At 38.9% G+C, this 21,335-nt stretch overlaps 1 protein-coding gene across 1 annotated transcript in view; it reads left to right on the top strand.

The window, feature by feature from the left end:
- The first annotated feature begins 1,129 nt into the window (after positions 1-1,129).
- The window catches only part of kcnh2b (potassium voltage-gated channel, subfamily H (eag-related), member 2b), a 132,669-nt gene continuing 112,463 nt past the window's right edge, over positions 1,130-21,335 (top strand). The window contains exons 1-2 of the mRNA XM_041244620.1: positions 1,130-2,870; positions 5,308-5,538. Of these exons, the coding sequence (XP_041100554.1) occupies positions 2,795-2,870; positions 5,308-5,538 (307 nt within the window). The 5' untranslated portion in view covers positions 1,130-2,794. The remainder of the gene's footprint in view (positions 2,871-5,307; positions 5,539-21,335) is intronic.

Here is a 21,335-nt window from a genome sequence, read left to right as displayed (position 1 = left end):
TGCTGATACTCAACTTTATCTATCTTTGAAGCAGGTGATTCCTCAACTGGAAATGTTCTGACTGCCTGTCTTGCTGACATTCAGCAATGGATGTCTGAACATTTCTTAATGTTAAACCTGGATAAAACAGAGTTAATGTTCTTGCGATCAAAAAGTCAACTAAAAAAATGTAGATTCACCTGTTATTGGAGTAAATAGCTTCCCATTCGAGCCTTTAATGCATTTTAAATAAACGTTAGCAAAAAAATAAACACATATTTTAACACTCCTATTTTTTGGGTCTATTTGACCTGACACTAGTTTCCAATCAGCTTAAATGCTAGTTTTCTTTTCATTTTCTGTATAATATTTTATGACTTTTCACAAGTTGGGGTCATGAACTTATACACAGAAAACAACCTTTGAGATGTTTATTTTTTTTTTAGAACAGGCCACCTATACAAATGCGATGTTTCGGGTCAATGTGACCCATGGCATTTATCTATGTAGAATTGTGTGCAGGAATAAAACAAACTTCTTTAATTTGTTATTATTATTATTATTATTATTATTATTATCTGGAAATGGCTGCACCTGTCTGGAGATATTTGTAAACACATAAACTAACAATATCTATTAATCTAATAAACTACAGCCTGTGTAGCGCATTTCAGTCATCGGTCATAACAAATATGTTATACTGAAGCAACAATGTAAGACGAGATAACTCTCAGCAGGCCACAGCTCATGTAAAGTAAGCTTATTGAAACACCGTACGGCGTGGGCAATAACACGTTTCCATTGACACAGATAGACAAGTAGTCTAACTGCAGTCCAGCACGCCTTTTCGGGAAATCACCATTGCGTGTTAGACGTTTAATCAGCTTTGTCTTCCTTTCCTGGTTTCCCTTCAGGATACTTTAGAATGTTCACATATTTTATTCCCTTGACAGAGTTTGTTTATATTGTTTCATGTTTATAAATTAATAAAATAGTAAACAAAACCTTCTGTGTCGAAGGCGTCATAAGCTATGGATACAGTGAGTGTGGTTGGAACTAAGGGGGGCTGGGGAGCTGTTTTTTTGTATTTTTTTTTATGGAAACCATACAGAAACTCCTCCCTTCGCCAGACTGTGATGCTCTTTATTGTTGAGTTATATTATATCCCGGGAATCTGGACTGCTACACCGTGCACAAGACAAAGAACATAGCCCAACAAAACGGGATCCCAGCATTGGCGAATGACGGGACAGCGTTCTAAATTCTGGAAATTACAGGGGTAGAGGAATAAAGAGAGAGACAGAAGCGTAGGAGCAGCAGAGAGTAAGCAAGCTGAACACATCAACCCGACCGCTCCCTGACGAGCCTGTGTTATGAGTCTGTCTGTGTGACTAAATAAGGGATGCGTGCATGAGCCTGGTTCACATTCTGAACCATTTTAAAATATACATTTTCCTTTTTAACCTGAGAGACACTACCCTCCAAAGAAGCGTATTCTAGCATACAGAGTGCTCTTCGCGGAGAAAGGTCTATACACATTGAAAGACGACCTGGTAATAAACCATAAATATAGTTTCCGAGGGGGAAAGAATGACGGCTAAATTGACACTTTAATTGACCCCGGAAGGCAGGAACAAAAGCAATGCGTCTGAAGAAGCGAGGGCTGATGTAAACAGACACATCCACCATCCCCTGGGACCGGGAAACTCTGCAACTGGGCTCCGTGACTTTCAAAAAACCTTCTCCACGCTGCCTTGAAAAAGTGCACAATATGGGCACAGCTGTGAACCAGTGCAAGAAGCTGACGTCTATGAGAAAATGGAAAAAATTTAAGTAAACAAATTTAAAAAAAACAAACAAACAAAAAAACCCTAAAAAACACGTTTGTCAAAACGGCTCGTATCGATGTAAATTGTGATTGTGATAACCGCTAGTGGTTTTTGGAGGACATGGAATTTTTGACAAGGGTGATAAATAAAATAATAAACCATTTTTGCTAAGAAAAACTAAGTGCAGGGACAGACCTTGCAAAATAAATACATTGTTAGTATTAATTAGACGCTTATGTAAAGGCAGATGAAGCAATAATGACATTGATGGTTACAATGTACATAACGCAGTGGACTGTACAGCCATTTGGTTTGAAACTGCGCAGCAGTAACTGGTAACGCTAATTGCACCTGTGACATTTACGTGCAGGTGAATGGTAAAGCGGTAAGTGAAACGACTGACACCAACACGCTGAGATAATCCGTGTATAGCGTTGAGGATTGGCGACAACAACCAGATCGTTAGTTCTCAAACAAGCCAATGTGTTGCGAGGCTGATTATGTAGAGCTGATTCTGGGCGTGTGACGATGGGAGAATGAAAACACCGCGATCGCAGATCAAGCTCAGAGGCCTCTGCTGAAGCAAGTGTATTCTGATATTCCAGCGTCTCTCACCTGTGGTTGAAAAAATTAGGCGCCAGTTATATTTGCGCTCAATTCTAGAATATGAAAAATAGGAAATATGTGTGTATCTCTGTGAACATGCATGATGTTTGTAGTGCTTTCTGACTGAAACATATATTTTCTTTGATTTAACAATTTTAATTGCTGTTGAAGTTTTACCTAAAATATGGACATTCTACCCAGGCGTTCGCCAGTAGAAACGGATTAACCCTTTCACCCCAGGATCATTCTGGCACGTGTAAGTGGCAGTACCCTGGAAAAGGAAGTTTAAAGCAGCGAGCAGAGACTTGAAGGGACTGTGGCGTGGTACTTGAGCAGGCGGCATATCCTTCATAAATCATAGCCGGGAATAAGACTACAGGATGCCGGTCAGGAGAGGACATGTGGCCCCCCAGAACACATTCCTGGATACCATCATCAGGAAATTTGACGGGCAAAGTATTATTATTATTATTATTATTATTATTGAACCGACTTTTTTTTCCATTGTAGGAACTTTCAAGAACAGAGTCGTCTATGTTTGTGGGTCTCCAACCCCAGCATCTCTGTTAGGAACTGCAGCCTATAGTGTAAATTTTAGACAGAGATTGAAAAAGTCACTCGGATATAATGACTGAAACCCAATGTAGACTTGAATCCAGATGTTTAGCCAAACCTTTCAGCAAGTTGTTGTTTAATGGCTGATATTTTTTTTCTTCAAGTATTGATTTTAATATTAAACGTAATCTTTGTGTAAAAGTGCAAACACTCAGTTTTTACACAAATGTATTATTATATACGACTATACATAAAACTGTAAAAAAAAAAAAAAAAAAAATAACTGCTATGAAAACAACACGATTATTTCTGGCCAATGTACAAGATTTTATAATGTTTTCCAGTTATCAGTTCTCCCCTTGAAAACGTATTCATTGAATTATTCTGTGGCGATATAAGGCAATGCAATTGACAGTTTTGTTAAATGTGTGAATCTGGCTCTTGTGCTATAAGAAAACGTGTGTTACAATGCACGGCGTCTAGAGTTATCCAAGTCTTGGAACAGAAGGCATTTAACTGTGTTTTTCAATGTTAAAGCGTCTGTCTACCCGACTGGAAAATTTATTTATATACTGCGCATCAAAAGAAACGTGTCACTTATATGTGACCATCAGAAACTTCTAAGCATAAAATTCAGAAGATGTGATCGAAAAATGACAAACTCTGTTTAGAGCAGGTGCAGTGACTTTTTATTGTACTGATTAACAATTGACATCACGAAGATGCTACAAAATGAACTGTCGAAGTTGGGCAGGTGTTTTGGTCTCCCAGTTCGTGGCCTGTCATTGACAGAGTGTGTCTGGTTATACCCTCTCGCCAGGTTTGAAATTGCAGGTTGTGAGCACCCAAGACGGCGAGCTACAGCACGCTGCCTAGTCTAGCCTCCAACATGCCGATTGTACGAAGGCGCTGCTCTCTTGACAGACGTGGAATATTGTGTGTGTGTGTGTTTTTTTTTTTTTTTTTTGTGATTTTCTTTATTGCTTTACAGCTGAAATCACTCCATATCCGGTGTCCAATCAACTGCCTCACTGATTAGGTTAAGTGCATATGCTTCAGTCAATGAATGATCGAGTGATTCAAAAGAAACCAAAAACATTTTGTCAATGTCCATAATTCTGTACCTCCGCCTATAAATGTGTTATAATAGTAATACGTTTCATTTGATGCTTGGTATATAAAAACGACTAAACTATCTTATTCACCCCTAGATTGGCTATTATTATTATTATTATTATTATTATTTATTATATTATTATTATTATTATTATATCGTCAGACTTGTTTGAGTTCCAACACTTGATCAGCTTGTTAAATAGATGTTTTAATATGTGCTATTTGCCAAGTTCTCACTGAAGCTGTAAATCACCCAGTCACCACCGGCCACTGCACCTGCAGACGTTCTTTATTTTATGTATGAAATTTGTGAATATGTACAGCAGGAATTACTGGCATGTAAACAGTGTGTTCCAAATCGGTGTGTGTGTGTGTGTGTGTTTTTAAGCAAGTATGTGCAAGTGGAATATGCTGATTCAGTTCCTACTGTTTAAAATAGTATGGGCCGTTCCAGCTAAACTGGACTGCATTCAGGTATTTCCAGATACGCGAACCACATATGGTGGAACAAAGGGTTCCACGCAGAAGAGCTGTGTAACTCAAACAGCCCCACGTGGGGAGAACTTGTCTGAAGTTTACAAAAAATACCAATTTGAGGACATTAGACCTAATTTACCTCAGTGTTGGGAATGACCAAGGCACACACTCCCTCTCTATAAAATCAGCATTAGTTTTGAAGTTTGTTTCAGAGGCTGTACAACTAAAAACTGATGTAAGCCATTGACGTTTGATGTTGAACAATCCCCTCTTGGTCCACTTGCACTAGAATAAAATTTATTGAGATATTGGCTACCTTTTTCTGAGGTACTTGTTTGCTTTTCAGTGTTCCACCTTTATTGTGTCTACAGAATAGAACATTCCCTGCTGAGAAGTAGACATACTAACTGCTTGCAGCTGAAAGTTTTGGGATGCAAAATGAAAGAGTAGAATTCTACAGTTCCTGTTAGACAGCAGCTGCTGGGGGTGATTTTATGTAGGGAGGGAGTGAGTGAAATAGTGACAAAAAAACTTTCTGGACATCTCTCTCCCTTCCTCCATGCACCCAGAAGGAAGTATTAGTGAGGGTTCATAAATATTGGGTTTGAAAAGCAGTATAAATGACAGTGTCACAAGATAACTTAAGTGCGGCTTTTGCATTTTTATAGTGGTTTTACTCAATAGCATCTTTATATGTGAAAGTGCCTAAATGTAAATATCCCCTTTGCTTTCTCACTTTCCTCAGGTCGTAAATTCATTATCGCCAATGCACGAGTCGAGAACTGCGCCATAATCTTCTGCAACGATGGCTTCTGTGGCATGTGTGGATACACACGGGCAGAGATCATGCAGAAACCGTGTACCTGTGACTTCCTGTACGGGCCACAGACCAAGAAGGGAGCCATTGCGCAGATTGCACAGGCCCTGCTGGGTTCCGAGGATAGAAAGGTGGAGATTATCTTCTACAAGAAAGACGGTAGGTTCAGCATGTATACTTGCATTGTTGTGCTGGGAGTAAGGCATACTGATCTCATCTTAGGGGCTAGGCGGGGAGCTAGCAGATTAATAAAGATCTGTTCCCTTTGAGAGGTTGCCTTTTTAGAGAGACAAAACTGTTGTCAATTTATAGTTAATATTATTCATTTTAAAGGATGAAAGATCTCTTCTGAATGTCTTTCAGAAAGGGAGATCTCAGATTTTAGACTGTGTATATGTTTTTAGACTGCTGATTTTTCAGGCACTATCAAAAATGTATGTAACTAAGGAGAGATTAACACAATTGTCAAAGTGCTATACTGCAAGACATCATTAGAACAACCCTAACTAAGGCACTTCATTTAGAGGCTTGCGTTTGCTTCAGCATCAAGTACGTGGTGCGTGTAAGAAGCTGCTTGTTCTATAGCTGCTTAAAACTCAAACCACTTCTATTTCCAACTGCATATTATCAGGGTTTTATAAACCTTGCAATCGGTGGTAACGTAAGGGGGAGGTGAGGTGTGGCGGGTACCTCCCCTAAAATTTCCACTAAAAACTACATCTCCCAGAATACCATATCTTCAGTTACTAGGCAACCATACAAGGAAAATCCTCCACAGCAAAGTCTCTGTTTAGCCCTGTTACCTTTACAGCCGGTCAGAGTAAGACAATTTCAAAGCTACTCTGAGTCATTGTATGGTTATTATTTACAGGTAAAGTGGCGATGCGGTGCATGTTTGGGAGAACAGCTTGAGAGGAGCAGGTTTCTGGCCAAAAATAACAACCACAGAGAGGGATAGTGAAAATCTCATTTACTTGTGAGCATGATGGGAACCTGCATTTCATGTGAAAATATTAATAAGCTTTTTCTGTCCTTAAAACTGCCGGTTTTCAGCCATGGTGATCTGCAATAACTGGGTTGGACAGTTTCATTATATACCATTATATACCTCCAGGTTAATGATTTTCTTTTTTCTTTAATTAATAAGTTGTGTGATAAATTAGTGGAAATATTATTCACTACTAACGATATGCCACCCCCCACCAATGGACATTTGAAAAACAATTTGGGTAAGAGCAGTAAAACACATTATTAAACAACCAGGCACGAGGCATTTACAAATCACAGCTTTATTACATGAGCTTAACACTGTGCTTTAAACTGTTTCACTCAAACAAGATGTAACCTGACAACCATGGATATCCAGGTGAGATTCTCTCCTGTACCTGTTCTCTGTGCATGGAAACCACATTTTCCTGAGCTATGCATGGCTAATTTGCATATCAACCTTCTCCCTTCCTCTTCATTTGCATGACGTCAGGTGAAAAGAGTAAAATAAACTGAGCTAATGGAAACCCGACATGTACAGGTCCACAAATATTTACTGAAGCTATTGATTTGGATGAATCAGAATTCATGAAATAGTATGTGTTCTAAATAAATGTAAATAATCTGCTTACTTTTTACAGTTTACAGTAATGCCTAGTCATGCCAACGTAGTCTCTTGTAGTGACTTTGTATTTACAGCGTATTACAAGATTAGCCAGTCACCTTCGGGATAACATCTATTCAGACATGAAACGCACTTAAAACAAAATAGAGAATAAGAAAAAATGCAAGTATTGCTGCAACAGCAAGACATTTCCTTCTGTGTTGCAAATATAATTGCTGAAGTGCTGTTGATTTTAAGTGTTACTAGCCCTGATTTCTTATTTTTAATTTTTTTTTTTTTTTTCTTTTTAGCTATTGTATGAATTTTATGTACTGTACAAAACTATAGCAATGAATTGCACCCAATGTTTAACTTTTAAATGATGATTAGGTTGTGATTTTATAGTTATTTTAACTGCTTCAGAGCTGTTACGGAGCCAGTGAATTGAAGACAGAAATATGTTCCAGTTTTTCACTCCTGTGGGAATCTGGTAACCCTATGCCATCTTGTACTAAATGTGTTTTTGACCCAAATGGCCTTCCATAGACCCGTGACTTGCCTTCAGCAGAACAGTCTGCTGCCTTGTCGTTGCAAGGTGCTTTTTAACCAGCCGGTAGTCATTGTATGCCATGTTGTCTCTTTTTAAAGTTATAAGTAAAAGCAACTCCCAAAGTCACCACTTGCAAAATAGGAGGGTCTTAAATACCGTTTTTTTTCAATACTGTTTACTTTCCTTTTACTGCAATAGACTGATGACTTCTACGAACACATATCAAAGTGATTAAAGTCTCGTGGCATTAAATATATCCAGAACTACTTTGTGCATGTAGGCTTCCTTGTAGTCTTAAAATATCTCTACAGGATTTATTTCTGTACTGAAAGTACAGAATATTCGGGAACAACCTGGACAATGCGCTAAAATTCAAGCCCTGTCACATTATTTTTATTTGCAAATTATGTTTGCAAACAATTTGATCTGTTACAGAACATCAAGAAAATCAGTTACCTTCTGTGTCCCACGTTGTCTGTATTGCAGTGTTATATTTTTAAACATATTGATTAAAATATTTGAATGACTCTTCATGAGTCACAAATTACATGTACAATACATTTCTCAGCATGTAAGTGCCGCTACACACCAGACACAAGATACTTTCACAGCAATATGACCGTACACACCTGAAGCAACACTGATATGATGCGACAGATTTTAAAACTATTAAAAAATGCTGTTGACAAAACGATTCTCAAGACTGTTATGTATTTGACATTCATGGACATTTTAGTGTTCTCTGACAGTATTTCAACATCTGGTAATAAACCACACATACCAGTGCCTTCAGAATGGACTCCCAGATATTGTCTTTCATCTCTATCTTTATAATTGTGATGATCTTTGTCCTAAAGCTCTGGGTATTTTTCCACAGCATTTTGGATACTGTTTCACCCTGGTGGACACCGTGTTGTGACTGTGGCGTGAAAGATACCTGTCAAGTATAGGTTCTGTTAATTTTGTAACATTGCTGCACATTTTTGCTCTGAGCACCAGCATTACCTGAAAACACTGGTTTGTTTGTAAGAAAAAAATCATTCACTTGGTGAACGTTACTGAGTAAAATGTTGAAAAAAAAAAGCAATTTCCTAGTTTATATACCCAGCTTACCTGTGAATAAAAAAACTATCAAGAATAGGTATGCTGCAAAGGTAAAGTAACGTGTTTCTTATAAACACTGCAAGGAGTTCTGTGACATAAAGCAAGGAAATCCAGCTCACGGCAGACTTTTATTTCAGGTAATGTCACAGTTCTGTTACGTGTTATGACAAGCGTGTAAGTTCCATATGCCAGATGCTTTCAAAGAGCGAGGCTTTTGCTGGAGGGTGAATGTGAAAGCTGCTGATATAACAAAACCAGGAGAAACATTTTGCAGACCAGTCAACTGCCTCCTGAATATGGTACTTTAAAAAGAAGAAAAAAAAAGTACCCTTTTTAATGTAGTTTGAGAGAATAGTTGAAGGCTATTATTGTTATTATTATTTATTATGTAGCATTAATAAAAACACAATTCTAATAATCCAAAGTGAAAGTGCCCTTTGAATAAAACAATTCATTTTGCCTGTGGGTGAATGACATTACATATCGTGACTCTTCATCTATTAATGAGTTAATTGATATATAATCAGCTGCCATTTAGCAACTACTCTTGCGACTGTGGCCCCAGAGTTTCCCCTTGGACATGAACAATGTGATATTTTGAAATTTATTGAAGTACAGCAAAGCTTTACAGTCAGCAAGGTGCACTTATTGTTCTAATCTGAGGTAAATAAGAATAACCCTAGGGTCCTTTTCTCAACAGTCGATAGACTAGTTAATCCCTCATCCTCCCTTGTAATTGACACTGAAGCCTCAGTTACTAAGTGTGAAGAATTGAATGAATATTAGGGATCAAATTTCATGGCAAGACTCTGATTCTAACATGCCAGTTATACTGGTTGAATCAGTGATGGACTGGTTTTCTTTAATCAACGTACAAGAGATAAATCCGGTAGTAATGCAGGTGAAATCTGCTACTTGCTCTTTTGGATCCAGTACCAACTAGATTTCTGAAGGACGTGTTTAGTGTCTTGTGCAATGAAGCTCTAACTACAATTAATAGTTCTCTGTTACAGGGATATTTCCAGCCGCTTTTAAAACTGCCCTGTTGAAATCTCTACTTAAAAAATCTAATTTAAACAGTTCAATTCTGAGTAATTATAGACCTATTTCAAACCTTCCTTTTTTAGCCAAAAGGTGGTATTTAAACAAATTAATAGTTTTTTTGATAGTAATACTATTTTGGAGAAGTTTCAGTCAGGGTTGCACTCAAATCATAGCACAAAGACTTCTGGTTAGGGTTGCAAATGACCTACTTATGTGTTCAGATTCAAATCCTATATCTATTTTAGTCCTTTTAGACCTGTGTTCTTCATTTGATACTGTGGATCATGCAATTTTAATTGATCGTCTTAAAGAATGGGTGGGCCTCTCTGGAACTTTTCTGAACTGGCTAAGATATCTAATCGACAGACAGTACTTTGTTCCCTGGGGGAGTCTGCGTCAGGACTGGTTAATAGAGTATGTAGTGTCCCTTAGGGCTCCATTCTCGGTCCTGTTATTTTCCTTATATGCTACCATTGGGTGAGATTATTCGTAAACATGGGGTGAACTGTCACTTTTATGCTGATGACACACAACACTACATCTCTGTTAAACTGGGTGATATCAATGCTGCTACAGTTTTATTTGAGTGTCTTGCTGATATTAACAGTTGGATGTCTCAAAATATTCTGCATTTAAACCGAAATAAGACAGAAGTCTTATTAATAGGTTCTCAGAAACGGATAGAGTTGACAAAAAAAAGATTTGGGTAAAGATCCTGACTTCAAATTTGAAGTCTAAGGTAAGGAACTTGGGGGTTATATTTGATTCTGCGCTAAGCTTTCAATCTCATACTAAACAAATTGCTAAAGTGTTTTTATCATCTGAGAAACATTGCTAAAATTAGATAATTTCTTCCTTGTCTGATGCAGAGAAAGTAGTTCATGCCTTTATTTCATCTAGATTGGACTACTGCAATGCTCTGTTTTCTGGTCTTACAAGCCATGCTCTGTCACGTCTACAACGTGTGCAGAATGCAGCTGCTAGGCTTCTAACTAAAACAAAGAAAAGGGTGCATATTACACCTGTGTTGGCGTCACTGCACTGGCTTCCAGTTCGTTATAGGATTGATTTTAAAATTCTAACATTTAATGGCCAGGCACCGGACTATTTAATTGAGATGTTAACTCCATGTCAGTTGGTGCATTCGTTGAGGTCAGCTGACAGTGACTTGCTTTGTGTTCCGAGGGTAAAGCTCAAAAGGAATGGTGAGGTTGCTTTTTGTTCTAATACTCTGACTGTGGAACTCACTGCCATTCTCTTTCAGAGATGCACCCTCGATGGCAATTTTTAAAACAAGATTTAAGACATATTTTTACAACATAGCCTTTTTAGATTGAATGTACTTTTAATGTATTTAGTTTCTACTGCCTCTAATGGTTAAAATTAATGTTTTCTTCTAGGTTGTATTAGCATGAAAGGTGCTATATAAATAGATTATTATTATTATTATTATTATTATAGTTTTATAGGAAGTCAATCTTTGCGCCTCAATTTTCAATGGGTCTACAACGTTCTTGTTGTTCTTGTAACAATGGAAACACAGGTTTCTTGTACAGCTGGTGGCATATAGATATTATTAATTGCTAAACATGTATGAATTTTGAAAAAAATAAAAACAGAAAAAAATTTGAGTGAAGACTTAAAATCACATCTGTTTAAAATATGTGATCCATATATATATAATATAGATATATATATATATATAATTATATAGTATATATATATATATTTTATACAAAAGAAACATGAACCCAGATTACCAATGTTCGTTCAAATAATTTATTTATGTACGTAGATGGTGCATCACAATATAGATCAAAGAATCATGATAAGTTTTCAATATGAAACGTGACACACTGTAAAAATGAAAACATTACAAAATTAGTATCGGGTATGACCTCCATGAGCATTAACACAATCCTGGCAGCGTTGACGCATAGACCTGATCAGCCTCTGGATAGACTGCTGTGGGATGTTCCGCCACTTTTCTTGTGGAGCTGCAGCCAGCTGGCGAAGGTTGGCTGGTCGTGGTTGTTTCCTGTGGATGGCACTGACGATTTGGTCCCACAGATGTTCTATTGGACTCAGGTCAGGCGAAAAACCTGGCCACGGCAAGACCATGACATTGTTTTCTTGAAGTCATGCAATTGTAATCCTAGCACTGTGTGGTCTTGCATTGTCCTGCTGGAAAGTTGACACTTCCGGATTGGCTTGCAGGTATGGAAAAACTGTTGCCTCACGGACTTCGTCAATGTATTGCTGAGCAGTAAGGTTGCCCTCAATCTGCACCAAAGGCAGATTGAGGCCCAAGGCAAACCATCACACTTCCACCAGTTGGCTTGAACAACGCAACAGTCAGCATAACGCTCACCACGACTTCTCCTCACACACGTTGTCCTTTGTCAGGTCTGTCAAGGGCAAAACAGCATTTATCAGTGAATAAAACACTCCACGCTCTCTCTGCCACCACCTCAGTTGAGCTCAGTATTTTGTTATCCCAAGGAACAATATAACTCAAACAATCAAGAAACCTATTTGCTCTCTGTTCAAAATGTAAATAACATTATGTATGTGCTCAATGAGCTATAGATGTAAAACTTAGACTGTTGCATTTTCATTGTCTCATATAAAATCTAGGGTCTGGCCTATTTTGACTTGCATACAAGTCATTTTTTGGAATGGAACAGCGATCACGATGAAGTGCTGTGTGTTTACTTGATTGCAGGTGTCACAATTGACTTGCCTCGCATCCAGCAGGAAAAGAATATGTGCAGTTAAACTGAATAGTGTTTGTTAGGTTGCAGGTTGCGTTAATTATAGCAGCTATTAAAGGTAATATGTATTTCCAATTATGTCAAATTGCAGTTACACAGGTGACAGAAGTGGTGTCGCCCTTGGTTACCAAGGGAATGTTTACACATGGACACACAGTAAACATGAGCCCTGCAGAGGCAGCTGTTTGATTTGTAAATGATTGTTTAGGCAAATCTGCACTGCTGTCCATAGTAGCCTTTAAAAACATTTCTATTGGATCTTTTATTAAATATATTACTGAGGTAAAGCAGTAACAATAGTGGTATTTTGTGTGTGTGTGTGTGTGTATGTATGTGTATATATATATATATATAAATGTATAAGTAGGGCAGGGAGGTGGGTTAATAGCTTCCCTGCCTAAAAACATGTAATAATGCACATTTGGGTTTAATTGGTTTAGTTTAATGATATTTGTGTTAATTGTTTTATTGTAAATTATCCCCTGCACCTGGCTATCATTGTAAATTAGAGCCAGGTGCAGGGCATTTAAAGAAAGCAGCCAATGTGCTCAGGGCTGCTGCTGTGTGGAGGGCTCGGTTGATGGTGCGTTCAACCGTTATGAAAAAAAGGTACTGTGTGAAAGCCTTATTTGTGTTTTGTTAGCTGGTGTAACGGGTAAACGGCTTAGCTGTCCTGTTGTATAGTTTAGGTTCTTGTTCATGTTCAGTTAGTGCTCTAGTAAGAGCTAGGTGTTTGTTTTTCTTTATTTTCTGTTTCTTTTAAAGACGACACAGCTTGCAAAACCATAGTGGTTTGTGCACTGCTGATAAAATCTGGTACAGTGCAGTGATGCATGTGTGTAAAACCAAAAGAAGACCTTTTCATTAATGAATCCCTTTTTGTAATCGTATTGCTGATGCTTTTGTCTTCTGTCTCTGTAATCACTAAAAATAAACATTTCCTTTATTTGAGAGCATGCACCTTTCGTTCTCCCCTTATTGAGGGTTTAAACATATTGAGTTTCTGCATCATTTGAATCACAATTATGGGCACTGGTGACGGAATTCACCAAACTGTTAATTTGTTTGTACTTGAATCCAGCTGGTTCATGTGTTTACAGTTTCACAGAGTGGTATAAACTCATCCACCTGCCATGCCATGCTGTCACTATTGTTGTAGTTGGGCATTAAAATAAGTGGCCCACAGCTCCAATTGAGGACAAAAATGGAAATTGCAGACTTAATAACATGAGTGCAAAGTTGGACCACTAAATATTTCAATAGTGATTTATTTATTTATTTATTTATTTATTTGCTTCCAAAAGAAGCAATCATGCCATCCTGTAACAGAAGAAACTACCAGTGGACATTCCATGATCTCCTAGTAACTGCTACATGGTGAATGTATTTCGCACAATGATGACTTCACAGCTGTAATTACAACATAGAGCAGAGTTTAAATTAAACATGTTTGTCATTTTAATTACGTGTTGGATTATTATTACTGTGTTACCTTTGGGTAATGATCCTTACACTATCAGTGCACTGGAGCGGACATTTTAAAAAGAGCTTTGAAACAAATTCTGTTAGGATGTTAACAATGAAAAGAAAAATTGCATGTACGTTATTTAAACGGTTGTAGCAACACGTGGAGTTGTGTAACGCTATATTTATGAGTAACGCTACTTACTCTTAAAGCCAACTGTGTACCGGTATGCCTTACCTACACCGGTGCAAAAAATTATATGAACATATTAGCATTGCTGCATCACATCAGGAAGTATGGTATTTTGTAATAAATACCCTTTCATTGGCACAATGTTTTGGTTTATGTATTAAAGCAAAACTCTTGCCAGCAGCTTGGCGATGATCTCCTTTGTTTCTTTAAGCACTCTTGGGTGTATGCCATATGAGCCAGAGGATTTGTGAGGCTTGTGAATCCCCAGTCTTCATTGTACTTTGGTTTGATTTGTACTAAGTGCATCTAGGATTGTGTTTTTTATATTTTTTTTGTTTTTGCTGTGTTTTTATTAAATTTTTTTGTATGCTTGAGTGATTTCCATCTTCTTTCTGATGCTTTGCTTAATGGAGCGAATAAACCATTTTGGTGACACTTAAGTTTGCACTTCTCAAGTCTTTCCAGCATGATGTCTCTGAGCTTTGGCCATCTACCTTCCACTGTATTATGTTTACCATTCCCCCATGGCGTGTTATATGATGTCTCAGTGAAATAAGGTGCTTACATTGCTGCAAAATTTTCATCCCTCCTCAAAATGTATTTAAGTATCTTGGATAACTTTCCAAATGATCCTCCTTGGCATATTAAAAGGTTCCCCGAGTAGTTTCCCCAATAGTTCTCCCTGTCAGTATTGTTAATAATGCTAAGAAAGCAGTGGAGCATCAACATCAAGGCAAGGTCAACATATTCAGGGGGAGCAGAAGGAGGGAGCGGTAAAAAATGACACAATGTTTACTTATCACGCTTTTTGAAGACTCCAGTCCAAAAAAAAGAAAAAAAAGGATTTAGTGAAAGCATTATAAATTGAAAGTGACTGAGTCATCCACACAAACCTCAGCCCCCAGTCTTTTTTTGTAGTGGGAAGGATCTGGCAGGAGTGCAAACAGTTCGATTCCTGTATAGCCTGCACCCATATCTCTCAGTTTATTGCAGGACCTGACAGGCAGACACTGAGCATGAAAAACACACTCTGGAGCTGGAGGACCTACATACGCATACTTCTTATTGGATATTCAGCACACTATTTTAGGAAGTTAAGAGTTGTATTACTCCGGAATAACACGTGTTGAATAGTTAGTCAGGTTTGAGTAGTTGAGTGGCAAGAATATAAATTGCACTTATTCCATTTGCCATTAGCGGAAGCAACATTGCATTAATCTACACATTTCCTGAGGGCTTTACCATGTCTCTTGATGGTAAAAATGGCAGAGTTTCTCTAATGCTTTACAACTGAATTTAACAATTTACAGAGGACCCAGTTGTCCTTATAGGGAAATAAGAGAGCTTGGCTGGGACAGCTTTCTAATTTCACTCCAGTTTTAAGCCTTTCCCAGGCATTCTGTATCCACTATGTCGAACAGCCTTTTCTATTCCACAGGGACTCTCTTATCTCAACTCCATTTGACCTAACACTGTAAAAGACACTAATTAAATGAAATTAAATAAGAATTCAGTGAGAAGCAACAGCACACAAATCACAGAGTGCTCTACCACGGTATTGTAGCGTAGCATGAATAATAAATAAGCCCTTTCTCTACGGAAATGTATTGTTTAGATTCTGCTGCAGTTACTGCATTATATATTAGATCTGCGTTGCAGCACGGTATTGTAACTACACCCTCATAGTTGTCACAGTTGATGTACAGTACAGCTCAGGAGAATCCAGAGCATTTCCTGCACCAGTGTTGCTGTCTATACTTGCAAAGGTTTTTTTTTCTCGTCCTGAACTATTAGCATATCGGCTGGAAGGTCTTTGATAAGGACGCACCTACCAACCAAGTCTTTTTTTGCCTTGTGTTGACTGAAACTGACAGGGAAAGGGAGATGCAGCTTTACTATTACAAATCCTGATTTATGTTTTACTGTGAAATAAAATCTTCACACCAGAATAAACCATTGCAGAGTTACAGAGCAGGGATAGGGGATCACAGTCTGAGTCAATGGAGGTGTTGGCCAGTGTTACCCAGTAAAGCACTGTCCTCCCCCTGTGCCCGGTGCATTGAGGCTTTTCCCTGCTACCGATCTTAGTGTTACAGCATCTTGGTTCTCTCATTAAGTTTTAATCCCAATCAATTAGTATATCTCACAGTATCATTGCTACGATATCTGTAACCCCATGATACCTAATTTTGAGTGGATTCTCTGGATTGAAGAGGAGAGAACCCTGTAGCTGTTTTCTTTCTTCCATTGCCTGTGTTTATAGTGAGTCTTCCACAGTCCTGTTTTCTGAAAAACAATGGAGCAGAGATACTGAAAACGACACCCTCAGCGTCGAGTATCACAGATAAATCTGTTTGCAGGATGAATCATTTAAAACAAGTTTCCAGGTAGACCATAGCGCTGATCCTTCATGAAACCCATCCCAGTCAACATCATGCATTCTTATAAAAACATATTCCCAACTGTGTTTGCGGTTCCTGGCAGAAACAAACTATTGGGTTTCAGATGATCTTGGCTGACTTTAATTTCTATTTGCATTGACGCTGGTAGGACGATACCCTCATTATCAGCTTACAAGTAGCATTTGATCTGGTAGCTGATCTTCTGTGGGGTAACCTGATCAATTTGGATTCTATAATATATGATGATGCTGACTGGTTTGTGCCTTTACATCTCTAAAGGAATTTGATTTGCAGAAATCAAAGACTGTGAAATGTGAACACTTCAATTTTTTTTTTATCTACGGTAATGTATGTTAACCAGGTTTTAAATTGTCAGCTTTAGGTGAAATAAGTGTTTTTTTTTTAATGTTGCAATGCCCTTTCCTTTACTCTTCCAGCAAGTGGTGTGCTAAATTTATTCATATCGGAGTCTCTGACTTGCTTTTACATTGAAAAGGATAAAATGCCCATTATTTGGTAGTGCTGTTAAGTGTGCATGTGCACTCAGTATAGCTTAGTTGTGTTGTAAAGGAGGCATTCCGTTTTCTGTTTGAACTGTGCAGCAGCAATCTATTGACTATCCGGTGTTCCTTTTCTATTTTTTTATTCCTTATTGATCACACTTATATTCACAAAAGCAATATTATAATTATACCTGCCAGGTATTAAGAGGTCCTTGTTTGTATATTGTGTTGTCTGCATCTGGGTGAAGAACATTTATTGTTTTGTCTTTTAGTCCAAATAGATCATCTGCTGTCTTCAGACATGAGTTATAATTCAGTGCTGAGTGCTTTATGAAACAAATGATGGGAGATCTGTCACTCAGTCTTTCACAAACAGTATCAATAATGGGGACTGATTTTGTTACAGCTTTTCTGATAGTATAGCAACTTAATTTAAAAAGTCTATTTTCTGTTGAATGTATGGTCTGAACAGACTTCCACGTTGCTCAGTGTGGCTGTACATGCGATTGTTCCTGTAACAAATGAAATTAATCCTTGACGGTCTCTGAGCCTGCTAGCACAGCAATGAAATTGTCATGTTGGAATGGAAAATGCCTTATTCAGTAATACTGACCTGGCTAAGAAAAATTCATGTCTCAGGAGAGAGAGAGAAGAGGACAGCTTTTAATTTCATTAAGCTCCTTTCTCCTAGATATGAGTTATAGTCATTTTTTTCTTTCATTTCTACTAGACCTTGTGTCTGTTGATAGCATTATTTTAGTAATTGTTTGGCAATGTACAGCCATTTGGGTTCCTTCCAACTTTATTGATACAACATTTCCAAACCATTTTAGTCAAATAGTCTAACTCCAAATGAAGGAATGTTGAAAGGTTAATTACATTTCAGGTTATTTCTGCAGTTTTGAATGTGATGCAGCCACCTCACAGCCTGTTGTGTGCAGACATGTTGACACAAAAGCACAAACAGAAAATGACAACTGTTCATATTGTAGCACAAACCGATATCAAAATGACACCTAATGGGTGTAAAATGACCTTATGCTTTGCAAACCCCTCAGGGACAAGTGCAGTACTTCACATCAGCAACCCTCACAGCCCCAAGGAACAAGTAAACACAAACCCGCTATTCCAGTTAGAGAAAACCCTAATGTCTCTCTCCAGGTGGTTGAGCCGGTTCCATTACTGTCTTCCTGTACACAACCAGGGCAGTGTGTACTGTATGTAGTTTATTTATTAGGATTTTACTAGTTTACAAATCTGCATGATTGTGATGCAATGGCATAGTGGCTCTGTCACTTAGCAGTGTTTAGTACTTGCTATCTAGGGACTTGAACTTGCAAAATGTATCTGTGGTCTAAATCACTGGAAGTGAGCCGTTTTATTTTTCTCCCGGGTGTGTGTACTGACACTGACATGTGCCCTTCACATTTCACCCCTTGACGGTAGTTTCCATGTCTTCACCACCTACTGCCAGAAAAAGGTTCAAATCAACAGGGTTGGTTAAAGAATAACAGAGGTATGTGCTGGTATTGGGTTGTGCACAGGGCATGCTGGCAAAGCAGAATGTAATTAAAGGTATCCGTACACTGGGGTGTAGTCTGACTCCAGTTTCCAGGTACTGTAGGAAACACCCCGCTGAGGGGAGAGAGTCTACAGAAAACATCCCGCTGGGTGGGGGAGAGAGTCTACAGGAAGCATCCTGCTGGGCGGGGGAGAGGTTCTGCAGGAAACATCCTGCTGGGCAGGGGAGAAGGTCTGCAGGAAACATCCTGATGGGTGGGGGAGAGGGTCTGCAGGAAACATCCTGATGGTGGGGGAGAGGGTCTGCAGGAAATATCCTGATGGGCAGGGGAGAGGTTCTGCAGGAAACATCTCGATGGGTGGGGGAGAAGGTCTGCAGGAAACATCCTGATGGGTGGGGGAGAGGTTCTACAGGAAACCTCTCGATGGGTGGGGGAGAGAGTCTGCAGGAAACACCCCGATTGGTGGGGGAGAGGGTCTGCAGGAAACATCCCACTGGGCAGGGGAGAGGTTCTGCAGGAAACATCCCGCTGGGCAGGGGAGGTGGTCTGCAGGAAACATCCTGATGGGTGGGGGAGAGGGTCTGCAGGAAACATCCTGATGGGTGGGGGAGAGGTTCTGCAGGAAACATCCTTATGGGTGGGGGAGAGGGTCTGCAGGAAACATCCTGATGGGTGGGGGAGAGGTTCTGCAGGAAACATCTCGATGGGCGGGGGAGAGAGTCTGCAGGAAACATTCCGATTGGTGGGGGAGAGGGTCTGCAGGAAACATCCTGATGGGCGGGGGAGAGGTTCTGCAGGAAACATCCTTATGGGTGGGGGAGAGGGTCTGCAGGAAACATCCTGATGGGCAGGTGAGGTTCTGCAGGAAACATCCCGATGGGCGGGGGAGAGGGTCTGCCACCCACTTCAGTTTTATTGGGCACTTTGTAATAATATGTATATATTGCTTTAAGGGATGCATAGTAGAGAAGAAAAATATGAAGATTACCTGCAATATGCAGCTCATACATTAGCATATTGGGCTGAACTAATATCTTTTTTTATATAATTACTGTACTCTCAAGCATCTGTCCTGGTGGGTGTTCATGTACCAGTGATAATGTTATAAAGTCACTTTGCTATACTGTTTATACTGTTTATATAATGTGTCTAATCATCCAACAAGTAGTCTTCATCTGATTGGTACTGTATATTTGGTCAACTAAGCCAATAAAAGGAGAGATGGAAGAGATCAGCTACCTTATACATCTGATTAATCACAGTTGTAATGGGTCTGCCATGATAGCCCCGTCGTGTTGTTGAATTAATAATATCTGGATACCCTGTATTCATTTTTAATGATAGGTTTCCATTAACAAGGCATGCTAAAAGTTACAGGGCAATGGGGTCATTAATCTGAACTGTCTCGATGACCAGCTAAACAAGTCAGAGATCCTTGAAAACGAGTTTCCTGTTTCCAGACCCGTATTCATGAAAGTATAAATGTAACTGTCAACTAACTTGCCTAGTCTTATAAAGTGGTTGAAGAGTCAAGCAGAGACCGGCCGTGAGGCTACAGGGTCTTAAATGTCCACAAGACCGTAAAACTTACAGATTGCAAATGGTTTAATGGAAGTCACAGCAGATCAGCAACCAGTCACTTCTACATATACATAGAAGTGACTGGTGTAAAACAACACATGGGTGTTTTTGTCAAGAAAAACTGTTTCTCCAGGGACATAATAAAGGGGATTGTCATTCTGATAGGTCAGTAGCAACACCTAAAATCAGATTGCAAATTAATATTTCACTATCTTGTTTAGGACCAATTTTATCCAAGCAGATTTTAGATTCCTTGCATTGTGTGTTGTGCCTGAGTAGAATGGGCTTGTCAGTTAAAGTTGAGCAAAATGTAAATGTTAGTCAACGGTCAGCCTTTGGGGTTTATCATCTCTTTGCTCTGAAGAACTGCTGCACGGTTTTAAACATGATATGCAGGAAACACTGATATGCCCCAAAGATTCAGGACAGGTTGAGAAACTGACAGTATAATAAAGTATGGAAGTAATCTTTTGGTTAATTGCCTTTGTGCAGGAGCTGCAGGTTTCAGAAGCAGGTTTACTATGTATTTGGCATGTTATTCAGAAGCAAGTACATGGTACCTGCTGTTTCAACACTCGCTTATTTGCAGCCTCTCCAAAGGATTCAGCTGTGGGTGTTTACGTTCGGTGAATAAACTCCTTTTCTAATTTTAAAAGGACATCATTCCGAGTAGGAAACTTTGCTATTGAATCCCAGTGACTGGGACTGCACAAGGACTTCATATCCTGTCTTGTAGTTCAACAGCCATGACTGCTATGAGCAGGGTCATTCGATAGCTCGTTATTGTACCAAGTCGTCCAGACAATGGAAACCAAACCTGTAATCTCATCCCCTTAAATAAGATTGCCGTTGTGCATTTGAATTACAAAGTGCCTTTAATTAGCCATCTAGAGGCATTTTAGATTTTAATGCACATCAACTTGGGGGCAGTGTACTCTTTCCATCTTATGTTGTGGCAGAGCAGGAAACAACAACATGAATAATGAAAACCTTCTCCTCAATAACTCACCTTGACTTCCCCATTTGTAGCGTGGTGTATAAAGCTACGAATCTACAGAAGTTGTTGTTTTTAAATACAATATTCACTCTTTTTTTAATATAAAGAATGAGATAGAGGGAGCACCGAATAGTCGACTAGAAAGATGTGTCAATCTCAGAAACTGGTAGTCGACTAATCACACGTCATGTAATAAGCGTGTGGTTTCGGATGTATGGAAGTGCACTCCA

The sequence above is a fragment of the Polyodon spathula genome, chromosome 3 (assembly GCF_017654505.1).
Source record: "Polyodon spathula isolate WHYD16114869_AA chromosome 3, ASM1765450v1, whole genome shotgun sequence".
NCBI classification, from domain to species: domain Eukaryota; kingdom Metazoa; phylum Chordata; class Actinopteri; order Acipenseriformes; family Polyodontidae; genus Polyodon; species Polyodon spathula.
Note: the sequence above shows the minus strand (reverse complement) of the source record. Positions and strands in the feature narration are given on the sequence as shown.